The sequence below is a fragment of the Camelina sativa genome, chromosome 7 (genome assembly GCF_000633955.1).
Source record: "Camelina sativa cultivar DH55 chromosome 7, Cs, whole genome shotgun sequence".
NCBI lineage: Eukaryota > Viridiplantae > Streptophyta > Magnoliopsida > Brassicales > Brassicaceae > Camelina > Camelina sativa.
This window is the reverse complement of record NC_025691.1, coordinates 5,591,098-5,605,607: the sequence shown is the minus strand read 5'-3', so window position 1 is coordinate 5,605,607 and position 14,510 is coordinate 5,591,098. Positions and strand designations below refer to the sequence as shown.

At 37.8% G+C, this 14,510-nt stretch overlaps 1 protein-coding gene across 1 annotated transcript; it reads left to right on the top strand.

Moving 5' to 3' along the window:
• LOC104700417 (putative cysteine-rich receptor-like protein kinase 9) lies at nt 13,390-14,334 on the top strand (the record flags this gene model as incomplete). The annotated part of the gene is given in 1 exon segment (XM_010415932.2): nt 13,390-14,334. A coding segment is annotated over 1 exon segment (837 nt), but the record flags the coding sequence as incomplete, so codon positions are not given.

The window sequence follows — 14,510 nt, the reverse complement described above, 5'->3', positions numbered from 1 at the left end:
AAGGAGATTCAAATTTGACTACTATATTTCTGATACATCTATTTTTTTTGTTTGGACCCAATTAACTATAGTTTAAACCTAATTAACTACAGATCCATAAAACCAAAAAAAAAAACATCTACATTTCCTTACTCCCTTCTTTAATCAGAAACATATACAGCCCTCAAAAATCTAAAACCACCTTATATCAGTCTGTGGTTGGTTTCATTTCGGAACTATACAATAAATTTAAAGGTTTAAATTTTTGGATTTAATTTCAGTATTTAAATCTTATATAATTTTCACGAGTATAAACGAAATCAAATTTAGTTATGTATATGAGCCCCTTCAAACAGGACTTATTGCTATTGATTCCATGATCCCTATAGGATGTGGCCAGCAAGAATTAATTATTGGTGATAGACAGAACCGTAAATTTCAGTAGCCACATATACATTTCTCAATCAACAAGGTCAAAATGTCATATGTGTTTATGTAGCTATTGGTCAAAAAGCTTATTCTGTGGCTCAGGTAGTGACCAATTTACTTGAACGAGGATGATATGTCAATATTTTGTCTCTCCCTAGCATATATTTATCATCCATTCAGCTAGGATAACTCATTGTTTTGCATCATTTTCTAGTCCTTTTTATACACTTTGCATGTATAGGTAGTTCTTGCATCATCCTTGCATATATTGTGTATTTCGAAGTACTTCAGGTATCTAGGAGACGTCGGGAACGCATCAATCGACCTATCCGCTGCACAACACTCCCAGAACCGTCTTTCAAGCCAATCTCACAACCCCGTTCGAGCCCCTCTCTCGAGCTAGTCTCATCCGCTCGATCGAGCACCCCGTTCGAGCCGTTCTACTCGCGTGGGATTTAGCTTTTGACGTCTGCATCAAAGTTGTAGGGAATTGAGCCATCTTTCCAAAACCGTTTATTTCAAGCCAATCGGAGGCGTGGTTCAAGAGGTAGCATCGATTTAGTGGATGCGTATACATCCAGCTCGAGCAAAAACCATTCTAGATCGAGCCATCACCACCCCGTTCGAGCCGTTCCACTCGAGTGGGATTTAGCTTTCGACGACTTCATCAATGTCGTAGGGAACTGAGTCATATTTCCAACGCCGTTTATTTCAAGCCAATCGGAGGTGTGGTTCAAGATTTATCATCGTTTTAGTGGATGCACATACACCCAGCTCGAGCCAAAACCACTCTGGATCGAGCCAACACCACTCTGGTTCGAGCCAACATCCCTCCACTCCACCCAGTCAACCTCGCTCGAGCCAGGCTCACCACGAATCACTCGACCTCACTTGAGCCATCTGGGTCGAGCCACTGGACGCACACCGACTCGTTCGCACATGTCAGGAAGACGTTCCGTCTTACACGCTTCAGGAGATTCCCAAACCGACTTTTCACCTTGTTGTTTTAAGTTTTAAGGATTTACATGTTTTTACTATAAATACATTTTTTTAAGTCTTGGCTGAAGACATCTTTTATCTCGTTTTTTTTTCTTTTCCTTAAGGTTTTACCTAGCCAGCAAAAACTTTCTCAGACTTGTAATGCAACATCTTTGAGTTTATTGAGTTTTTGCATTTGATTTCTTCTGCAAAGTTGTTCATCTCATTTTTATCTATCTTACTATGCTTGATTCAATGTTTTCCGAATTCGTATATTTGATGATGATTTTCGGATCTGAGTAGTGTGATTGTTCTTGAGGATGTGATAGATTAGGTGGAGGATTTTAGGGTGTTTAAGCTTTGATTTGTATGATTCCCTTCTAGACTAGAGTTAAAGATACTAGTTTCTCTCTGATCAACTAGAACTAGGTCTTAGACATTTCCATACCGAAAAGGTGTTCGATGAAATGTCTGACCAACTAGTGCCAGAGACTTACATTCCTAACCTAAGAGATTAATTGTCTAGGATGTTTGTTGACGTGAATGAACTTGTTTTTCATGCCATGCTTGATCATGTTTCTTTAGCGAGAGCTAGGTTTGGAAGTGATTGAGTTTGAGTAGCTTCTGTCAAGAGATTGGATTAGCTAAGCCGTGATGTTCATTGTTTAGGGATGGTTTGATTGTGGCATGTTAAACACTCTGTAGACTAGGATACTCCACCGACATCAATTACTCCCATCCTTAGGACGTCTATCTTTCTGATTTTTATTACATTCCTGAGACTATTTCGCTTCTTGTTGTTTAGTTTTTGCTTAGACTCGTTTTCTGTTTTCATTCATTTTCGCTTCTTGTCTTACATTCTCGTTTCTAGTCTTGTAGCTCATTTTCATTTTGCATTATGATCATCCTAGGATTTTTAGATAAAAACACTCTCTTTGGATTGGCTTGACTTGTGATTTCTTTATTGCATCTCAATTGTTATCAACATCCCAACTGGATTGACACTTTAAGTATTACAACTGCATAAGGTTAATTGAACCTGATAGGATAGACACACAAAAATCTTAGTATCAATTTGGCGCCGTTGCCATTTGGGATTCGTTTTGCTACAATTAAGATTTCAAGTTTTGCAAGATTAAGTTTTGTTACAATTATCATTCTGAATACTGACTTGTTTTGATTGTCTGCTTGTTTTTTTTGCATCTTAGGAACCTGTTGATTGCAACCTTGCATGCACACCAGATCAAGAGGAACTCAGAAGCTCCTTCCTGCCATTGACGACATAAATCGGTTACAAAGACAACGACCAGCTCGTCTGCTCACCGATCATCCTGCACCAGTCACTATGGAACACCCTAACGGACCTGATCTGAGACCGCGACACATTGGTGCTGGAGATGCACCGAACACTCATACTCAATGCGCTGGAATTTTCCCTCCCGCTGTGCAGAACAACAACTTCGAGATCAAAAGTGGTGTGATCTCCATGATCCAAGGGAACAAGTTTCACGGGTTGCCTATGGAGGATCCACTCGATCACCTGGACGAGTTCGACCATCTTGGCAGTCTCACCAAGATCAATGGAGTAAGTGAGGATGGTTACAAGTTGCGACTCTTCCCATTCTCCCTAGGAGACAAAGCTCATCAATGGGAGAAAAACATTCCCAAGGGATCCATCACCACTTGGGACGACTGCAAGAAAGCCTTCTTGGCCAAGTTCTTCTCCAACTCCAGAACAACACGTCTCAGGAATGAAATCTCCAGCTTCACTCAGAAAAACTCAGAATCATTCTGCGAAGCCTGGGAGCGTTTCAAGGGTTACCTTAGCCAGTGTCCACACCATGGTTTCAGCAACGAGTCACTGCTGAGAACTCTATACCGTGGTGTACTTCCAAAAATCTGCATGCTGCTTGACACTGCCTCTAACGGTAACTTCCTGAACAAAGACGTTGATGAAGGATGGCAACTGGTTGAGAATCTCGCCCAGTCTTATGGCAATTACCATGACGACTATGACCGCACAGCTAGAGGCGACGCTGGTTCTGAGGAGAAGTACAAGAAGGACCACAAGAATGTTAACGACAAGCTTGATCGCCTCCTGCTCAGCCAGCAGAAGAGCATCCACTTCGTATCTGAGGATGACCATTTCCAAGTTCAAGATGGGGAGGGTGATCAATCTGAAGAGATGAGCTATGTCCATAATCAAGGTGGATACAACAACGGTTACAACCCCTATAAGACAAACCCCAATTTGTCTTACAGGAGCACCAACGTTGTAAATCCCCAGAATCAAGAGTACCCTCTTTAGCAGCAACAACAAGGTCAACAGAAACCTTTTGTGCCTTACAATCACGGATTCGTGCCTAAACAGCAATTCCAACAAGGTTACCAGGCTCCCTCAGGACCACCGCCAGGATTCCGCCCTCAACCAGTTCAGCCTACTCCAGCTCCTGATCAAGAAATGGAGCAAATTATGCAACAACTTCTTCAGGTTCAAGCTAGCGGTTCTCTGGAAACTGCCAAGAAGCTTGCTGAACTCAGTCTGCGCATAAAGTGTTCATACAATGATCTGAATGTCAAGTTTGAAGCTCTTAACTCCAAGATAAAGTATATGGAAGGTAAGAGTGCTTCTACTTCTTCCCCAACACCTGGCCAACTACATGGAAAAGCAGTTCAAAATCCAAAGGACTATGCTACTATCCATGCCATCACCACCCAAGCTGTAGATGTACGGCTCACTGAGGACAATGAGAGTTTAGATGGGGAAGATTTTCTTCAAGATGAAGTTCAGATAAAGGATCCTGTCGAGGTGCTCAAGGATCCAATTGAGTCAGTCAAGCAATCTGATCGTCAAGCTACTAAAGAGCCCGCTTCTCCCAAGGATAAACCTGTGAGATTCATTCCTCCACCATACAAGCCACCTCTACCATTTCCAGTGAGGTTTAAGAAGCAGCTTACTGAGAAGTATAAAGCTTTGTTCGAAAAACAAGTCAAAGAGATTGAACTTAGGATGCCTTTGCTTGATGCATTTGCACTTGTGCCTCAATATCAAAAGTTTTAAACTGATTTGGTAACAGAAAGGACCAAGGAGAAGGAGGAGATAACTAAAGGAACTCAAGCTAAGGCTCTGGAAGATGAGAGGGTAGTAAATGTCATAGGTGGGGCTATGCATAAATGCAAGGCTGTTATTCAGAAGATGATTATCCCAAAGAAGCTAGACGACCCTGGTTCTTTCACCTTGCCTTGTTATCTAGGTCCATTGAACTTCAAAAAGTGCCTATGTGACCTTGGTGCTTCAGTCAGCCTCATGCCACTCTATGTAGCTCAGAGGCTAGGATTCTACAAATAGAAGTCATGCAACCTCCACTTAATATTGGCTGATAGGACTACTAGATTGCCTCATGGTCTACTAGATAACCTGCCCATCAAAATTGGAGAAGCTGAGATTCCTACTGACTTTGTGGTGCTGGGAATGGATGAAGAGCCTAAAGATCCACTAATCCTGGGAAGACCTTTCTTAGCTACAGTTGGAGCAGTCATTGATGTCAAGAAGGGGATGATTGATCTCAATCTGTGTAAAAAGTTCAAGATGAAGTTTGATATCAAGGATTCTAAGAAGAAACCAACTATTGATGGACAGACCTTCGTGATTGAAGAGAAAGATCAAAAAGATGGGTTTTACATCTTTGAGGGTGTGAATGAGGCAGAAAAAGAGGTTTTGGTAACCAAAGAGAAAACTAAAAGTGTCACTCGACCACTTTCCGACTCGAGTGCAGTCGTTACCCTCCCTAAGCGTCGAGACCTACTTCCTAATCACCAACCGCAAGAGACAAGTCCTCCCGCGCTTGACAGTTTGTCTGAACTCCAAACAACCAAGATTCTAAGGGATACAGTGACGGAGTTAACAGCCATGTTGAAGGAGATGAGAGGGCAAATCATGCAGCTTCAGGGAAAAGTTAAAATTTCTTCTCCAAGAAAATTAAGGCAGAGGTTGGGGATAATGAAGAAGAGAAGATCTTTTCTTATTGAACCTGGGCAGAATGTTAAAGAGTATATGGCTAGACAAGACATTCTAGAGGGGTCTAGAAAACCTCTCTATGACCCTCCCAAAGCATAAGGAGTATGCAAAGTCAAGCTAGGGACTTTAAACAAGCCCACTTGGGAGGAAGTCCCAAAAGTATCATTGTAAATATTTTTTAGGATCCTTGTGTTTTTGATTTTTGTTTTTAGTTTTCTGCTGTTCAGGAATCTACAGAAGGGAGTATGAGCAATACAAAAGGAAAAGTGAAAGTAGCAGTCAAAAGACCCAGTCGACCAGGAAGCTCAACATGCGCGGAACTCGACTCGACCGCCACCGGCACATCACGCTCACGACTCAACCTTCCTGACTGCCTCACTCGAGCCGCCGTCTCCAATCCCGTTTCGACATCGCTTGACCGACTTACATCTGTCTTCAGTTCAACTACGTCGATCGAGCCAATCTCCGCCGCCACGCTCGACCACGTCCACTCGATCTGATCACCAACTCTCGCTCGAGATTCCACTCTCGACTTGATCTCCCACTCGCTCAACGCCCATCGAGCCACATATGTGCTTTTCAATCGAGCCACTCTCGTCGCTCCCGCCGAACTCACCCGCTCGAGCCGACCAGTCCGGAGATCAGTGTCTCACTCGAACAAACTTCTCGACCAACCAGCTGAGGTCACTCCTACGGATCCGGAACAAGGTGAAGGACAAAGTCAATATAACGCTCCTCCTTGGGCGAGCACCAACTCCTTCTTCTACTACTGAGGTACTCCTACCTTCCCTTGTATATACCATTTCATTCCTGCATTGTTTCTATTGTGATTCTTAAATCCTCCTGCAAATTTTTCTTGGGAGAGGGTTTGAGATGATGTAACTGATGTAACTGTGTAATTTTGAGATGATGTAACTGATGAAAAACTTGCAGCATAGAAAAATTTAAACTTGGGAGAGGGTTTGAGATGATGTAACTGATGTTGTGTTTTGTGATTCTTATTTCAATTTTTTGCATCATATCATGTTTGAGTTTGCATCCATCTATTTGCATAGAAAAACCCAAAAAAAATTTGAAAAAAAAATCGAAAACTTTCACAAAAACAGAGTGTTCATGTAGTTTACACTTGCATATTAGGATTGAGTCTAGTGTTATTCATACAGAGTTTTTGCATTTAGCATAGTGGTTAATGATGATTGTAACCTTGGTAGCATGCTGAATTCAATAGGATAGGATCAAGGCCCTTGTTATTAGTTCTTTGATGCTTGTTGATTAAACTTGAAATGTAAAACTGAACCAATTTTTGAATTCTCGAAATTGCATTATAGTCTTGATTGAAGCATGTTTTGAATTGACGTCATTCCCTATCTATCTGAACCTAATCCTGACTTGCAATTATCTTGTTATGCATTGAAGTTGAACTCATGGATACCATATACATACTTGGATTGTCTTTCACATTTTTACCACCCTTGTCAATCCAAGTAGCTGATTCCCATTTTTGGAACAGTTCCCCACACCCTTAACCAACCGTTCTTTCAAGCCAATTGTATTCTTGAGTGTCAGGCCTTTTTCGAGTTGAGCTTGTTAGATAGTGTTAGGTTCTAACCGACAAGACTTGGATCCTGTGTAGTTCTAGTTCGCGTTATCCGGACTAGTAGGACTAGGTGAGAACTCGATTTTGGGTATTGGGTATGGATTTGTGCAGAAAAGTAAAGGGTAGAAAGTCTTAAGGAGGGGGATGTGTTTTCAAAGTTTACAAGTCTAGTAAAAGATTTGGGTTGAGCAAAGTGAAAAGAGTAATTGGTTCTGGGCATGAAATAAAAGATTAGACAAAGAATAGAAAGTAAAAATGCTTAAGATGTCTAGAGTCCTTAGAAGAAAAGAAAAGGAACCATATTGATAATAAAGATTTTCCAATCCGCTAGAATGAAAAGAAATGAACTCCTCCTAAGACTAAGTGTAAGAGTTTGAGATGATGTTGCTGACGAAGGGTAGAGATAGGACCAACTTCTGGGTTAGAATGTTAGGGCTGAGTTTTCTTATGGACCTTTGGGTAGACAGGGCACTGCTTTTGTATGTATCAGTTGGTTTCAACCTTTAGCCTTCTTTTAAGCTCAACTCCTTTTCGTGAGAGAACCTTATTTTGTATTGATAAAACCACTTCGTCCTTGACCTTTCAACCTCGCCAAATGAGTTCGATGACATTGTTTAGCTTGATTCACGGTTCTCTGTTAATGAATGTTAAAGGAAATGATTGATAGAATTGCATGTGTAGATTAAAGATCAGAATCGTTTCAACAAAGTTTTTAAATAAAGTCCCTTCACCATGCATCATGGAACTAAGACCCCATCTTCACACCTCTCTTCCATACTTTGTTCTTGATCGTTTGTTTGAGGGCAAGCAAAGACTAAGTTTGGGGGGAGTTGATATGTCTATATTTTGTCTCTCCCTAGCATATATTTATCATGTATTTAGCTAGGATAAGTCATTGTTTTGCGTCATTTTCTAGTCTTTTATATACACTTTGCATGTCTAGGTAGTTCTTGCATCATCCTTGCATACATTGTGCATTTCGGAGTATTTCAGGTATCTAGGAGACGTCGGGAACGCATCACTGGACCCATCCGCTGCACAACACTCCCGAAACCGTCTCTTGAGCCAATATCACAACCCCGATCGAGCCCCTCTCTCGAGCCAGTCTCATCCGCTCGATCGAGCCACCCCATTCGAGCCGTTCCACTCGATTGGGATTTAGCTTTTGACGACTTCATCAAAGTTGTAGGAAATTGAGTCATAATTCCAACGCTGTTTATTTCAAACCAATCAGTGGTGTGGTTCAAGAGGTATCATCAAGTTAGTGGATGCGTATACACCCAACTCCAGCCAAAACCATTCTCGATCAAGCCAACACCACCCCGTTCGAGCCGTTCCACTCGAGTGGGATTTAGCTTTCGACGTCTTCATCAAAGTTGTAGGGAACTGAGTCATCTTTCCAACACCTTTTATTTCAAGCCAATCGGAGCTGTGGTTCAAGAGTTATCATTGTTTTAGTGGATGCATATACACCCAGCTCGAGCCAACACCACTCTGGTTCGAGCCAACACCCATCCACTCCACCCAGTCGACCTCGCTTGAGCCAGCCTCATCACACATCACTCGACCTCACTCGAGCCATCTGGGTCGAGCCACTAGACGCACATCGACTCGTTCGCACATGTCAGGAAAACGTTCCGTCGTACACGCTTCAGGAGATTCCCAAACCGACTCTTCACCTTGTCGTTTTAAGTTTTAGGGAGTTACATGTTTTTACTATAAATACATTTTGTTAAGTCTTGGCTGAAAACATCTTTTATCTCGTTTTTTTGTTCTTTTTCTTAAGGTTTTACCTAGCCACCGAAAACGTTCTCAGACTTGTAATCCGACATCTTTGAGTTTATTGAGTTTTTGCATTTGATTTCTTCTGCAAAGTTGTTCATCTCATTTTTATCTATCTTACTATGCTTGATTCAATGTTTTCCGAATTCGTATCTTTGATGATGATTTTCGGATCTGAGTAGTGTGATTGTTCTTGAGGATGGGATAGATTAGGTGGAGGATTTTAGGATATAGGGTGTTTAAGGTTTGATTTGTATGATTCCCTTCTGGACTAGAGTTAGAAATACTAGTTTCTCTCTGATCAATTGGAACTAGGTCTTAAACATTTCCACACCCAAAAGGTGTTCGATGAAATGTCTGACAACCTAGTGCCAGAGACTTACATTCCTAGCCTAAGAGATTAGTTGTCTAGGATGTTTGTTGACGTGAATGAACTTGTTTTTCATGTCATGCTTGATCATGTTTCTTTAGCGAGAGCTAGGTTTGGAAGTGGTTGAGTTTGAGTAGCTTCTGTCAAGAGATTGGATTAGCTAAGAGATGATGTTCATTGTTTAGGGATGGTTTGCTTGTGGCATGTTAAACACTCTGTAGATTAGGATACTCCACCGACATCAATTACTCTCATCCTTAGGACTTCTATCTTTCTGATTTTTACTACATTCCTGAGACTGTTTCGCTTCTTGTTGTTTAGTTCTTGCTTAGACTCGTTTTCTGTTTTCATTCATTTTCGCTTCTTGTCTTACATTCTCGTTTCTAGTCTTGTAGCTCATTTTCATTTTGCATTATGATCATCCTAGGATTTTTAGATAAAAACACTCTCTTTGGATTGGCTTGACTTGTGATTTCTTGATTGGACCTCAGTTGTTATCAACATCCCAACTGGATTGACACCTTAAGTATTACAACTGCATAAGGTTAATTGAACCTACTAGGATAGACACACAATAATCTTAGTATTAGAGGGGCAATGGAATTGTAGTAGCTGAAACGGCCGATTCCCCAACTACGTTAGAATACCTTGCGCCTTATACAGGAGCAGCCTTGGCTGAATATTTTATGTACTATGAGCAACACACTTTTATAATTTATGAGGATCTTTGAAAACAAGCACAAGCTTATCGACAAATGTCTCTTCTATTACGAAGGGTTTTCTCAACTTTTGCTAAGGAGATGACAATTGGCTTACTATATTTCTGACACCTGTTTTTTATTTTTTTGGACCCAATTAACTATAGTTTAGACCTAATTAACTACATACCTATAAAACCAAAAAAAAAAACCATCTACATTTCCTTCCTCCCTTCTTTAATCTGAAACATATGCAGCCCCCAAGAATCTAAAGCCACCTTATACCAGTCTGTGTTTGGTTTCATCTCGGAACTATACCATCAATTTATAGGTTTGATTTTTTTGGGTTTAATTTCTATGTTTGAATCTTATATAATTTTCACGGGTACAAACGAAATCAAATTTAAGTAAGATGGTGGGTAGGTATTTTTTAATTAAATTAGTTTAAATTCAGTCGGTGGTTGGTTTCATCTCGGAACTATAGCATAAATTTATAGGTTTGAATTTTTAGGTTAAATTTTTGTGTTTGAATATTATATAATTTTCAAGGGTACAAACGAAATCAAATTTAAGTAAAATGGTGGGTATATATTATTTAAGTAAATTAGTTTAATTTTTTTAAAATTGTTTATATAAAACTAAAAGTTTGAGCTTACTTTCTGTAATTTTGTAAGATTGTGAGATGGTTTTGATCTAATTCTAAAATTATTTTGTTTGATTCACACTTACTATATCAAACGTCATGGTATTTTTGAATTACATAAAATTTATATGTTTTCATATTAGAAATTTCAGAAAAAAAAATATGAACATAATCAGTTATGTTTTGATTTGAAATAATACCATCATTTTATGCATTGCCTTATACCCACTATTTTCCTCAATTTTCATTTTTGTTTATATTACTTCTCATTTTTATTTTATTATTTTAAACACTTGCGAATTTATGATCATTAACATTTGATTTCAATCCCTTCTCCTTCTTAAAGGCTCAAACATTCTATACCCACTATTTTCCTCAATTTTCATTTTTGTTTATATTACTTCTCATTTTTAACTTACTATTTTAAACACTTGCGAATTTATGATCATTAATATTTGATTTCAATCCCTTCTCCTTCTTAAAGGCTAAAACATTCTATAAAGTTTAGTTTTCTAAAAACAACCTATTACCACACAAACAAATCCTTTTTCAGACTATTGTGAAAACTAAAACATTTACTTTCTATTCTATCCTCGGTTCAATCTCCAATGAACAACAAAATACCGGTAACAATAGTATCGTTGTTCGGATCATCTGTTTTTGGGAAGTTCCTAACTTTAGAAGAAATATATATTATCTTACTAAGTCTTGAATATTTTTTCCAAAATTGTAAATTATGTTTACTATTGTTCATCTTTTGATGATTTATGCAATCATTTTAAAATATTTATATAAGAAAACAAATAATTTCATGTGTACTTGATTTTATGAAAATTTTAATATAATGATGTTGGGCGTCAGATTCTTAGAGTAAGAATTGAAAGAAACCTTACTTTATTATATCATCTAATAATAAAATAAAGTTTTCTTTTGCAAAGCTCCAAAAGATTGTCATTTAATGCTCTCTTCTTTTTCATTTTGTTTCTTTTAATGTTTATTGTAACAAATTTATTCAATTGAATTTACATAATAAAATTTTTGCTTAACAAATAATTTGATGATTAAATAATTTAAGGATATAAGATTATAATATATATATATTTGGGTCGTATAGGATAATGTCGAGTAATAATTGGCTGTTTTATCTCCACACTTTAATATAAATAATTCACATGATCTTGATATTACATTATTTTATTTCATTTTCAAACCAATTAAATTAAACTAAAATATATTTTAATATATAATATCTAAATAACTAAATGAGAATTGAATGTTTGGTCAATATTCCAGTTTTCTCCCAGCTGTTTTAAAGTTTTGACCAATACAATATTTATAAAATATATTAATAAAGACTATACCAGACAATTTAATAGTTTTTTTTATTTGTGTGAGAAAACCTTAAACGACAAGTAAAAAACCGGAAAAAGTATAAATTACATTTGGCATTTACCTAATTGATTTAAAGATTAGTGCATTTATTATCTAATTAAATAATAAATTTTCCATATGCTCTTAAGTACAATTTCTCTTATAAATAGAAAGATACACATTTTACTAATTCTTATATCTCAAATCTTACATAGTATTTTTATTTAATTAATATTGTCTTAACTAACAATCTTCAAAATTTCAAAAAATATTTAAAAACAATATAAATTAAATTCGTGCTATGCACACGCACGGAGTAACTACTAATATGTTAATATGTTCATGTTAATATGGTCAGCCAAATAAAAACTAAGAACCCCGTACCAAATAATCCCGAACGTGATTACACAAAAAAAAAAAAAAAAAAAAAACCAAACGTGATCAGTATCATTCAAACAATCAAATTATGCTTGTCGAAATGGACCTCAAGTAAAAAAAAAAGTCACATACTCATAGAAACAAACACACTTCAATCCGTCAGCAATAACTCATAACACATAGCAAAGTACCCAACTTAAAATCTACCAACATCAACAAAAGAAAAATTTGGGTTTTGGAGAGGAAAAATAAATCACAGAACAATAAAACGAAAAACCTAAAGTGTGTAAAGATATAGAGTCAATTGACTATCTCGGGTTAAACCCAAGGATAGCATGCACCGAAAATGGTTTCTATAGGGTCTATGTTTACGTACAAAAGTTTACAATAACCATTTCAAAAACTTCTCTCAGATTATAATGCAACAATTTTACCGAACTTTTTAAAAAACCCCAAAAAAAAAAAAAAACGAGAAACCACAATACAAAAAAAAGAACAAGAAAACAACCAAAATTAAATAACAAATAAATTTAAAAAATACCTACCAAAATATATACATAGATAAGAAAACTCCTGGGCTACAACCCCTAGTAATTGTTATAGTTTAGGAAGGTAAATACACCTCTTTGAGTATATAATCATGTAGTCATCTCTATCAATATTATCATCGAAAGTTCTTCATGTTGTTTTCAGACTAGTCCACACAAACTCAGTCCCAACAATTTTATCCACCTCAATGACAAATGACGTTCACGTTAATGCGCGTCCATCGACCATCCAAATTTTTTTTTTCTACACCATTTATCTTCCTTATCTTTACATTTACTATTATTCATCCTATCACATCACTCCTTTAAAATCTTCATGAGTTTGTTTTGCCTTATACTTTTCAGGATTTTTCAGCATTTTACGATACAGTTTTTATCTTTGCTTATTCCATTCACAAACAAAAGTAGACGAGTTGACGTAAAATGTTTGTATTCTCCGGTCTCCTATTGCATATATAGACTTCTCAATCAATTTAAGTTTTTTTTCCAATATTGACAAAAAAAAAGTAGACTAAACAAAAATGACATCCAAAAGAAAGCCCAAAAAAACCAAAACATTTAAAACAAAACCCCTTTCTTTTGAGTCGACTTGTCGTCTGTTCACAATCAACGTGTATCATACGGTTCTTAACGTTAATATTACGTTAGAAAATTCATATAAACAAAACCCCATGATGTGAGAAACCCAAATCATAGAAGTTGAAGGATGTCTTCTTTCGCCTCTTTCATCTTCCTTTTCGTTTTGTTCTTCCTCTCTATCATCAGAGCTTCTGTTCAGGATCTTACGCTCTTACACTATGTTTGTCCAAGTACGGCAACGTATACAAGGAACAGCACTTACTACAACAATCTCACAACTCTTTTGTCTTTCTTCTCTTCCCGCAACGCTTCATACTCCACAGGATTCCAAAACGCCACAGTTGGTCAAGAACCCGACATGGTCACCGGACTTTTCCTTTGCGGAGGCGTCTCGCCGGAAAGTTGTCGTGACTGCGTCGTCTTTGCCGTCAACCAATCCTTAAATCGGTGTCCGAATCAGAGACAGGCCGTGCTATATTACGATGAGTGTATGCTCAGATACTCTCATCGGAATATTCTCTCGACCCTGCGGACGATAGACGGATACACCTTATCCAGCCTCATTAATATTCCAACAAACCAACAAGAGAGTTTCCGAGGATTGGTTTTATCCATGATGAACCAAGCCGCAAGGGAAGCCGCGGCTAGTTCCAGAAAATTGGGTGCGATAAAAGCCAACTTCAATGCGTCTCAGACATTGTACGGACTTGTTCACTGCACCCCTGATCTGACTGCACAAGACTGTTCGCTTTGTTTGAAAACGTCCATCAGTCAATTACCCACTGAAAGAATCGGGGCAAGAGTTCTTTTGCCGAGCTGTAATTCAAGATATGAGTTATACCCATTTTACAACGAATCCGTCATTAGCAGTAGCACACTTCGATCACCACCACCGACGCCTCCTGCCCGAGATGGTCAGAGCTCTCTGTCTACTTCCTATGCTTTTTCATGTTCGAAGCCCAAATTTTCCATAATTAACTTTTTATTTTTTTTTAGTAAATACCAATATAAAAAAATTCGTTTTTCGATCGAAATAAAAAAAGGTTTTGTCCTTCGACCAGAATTTCAGAGTTCTTCTTTGTCTGTCATTTGTAATTAGCAATACGAAAATAGAAAGTTTCATTTTTTTTTTTTTTTTTT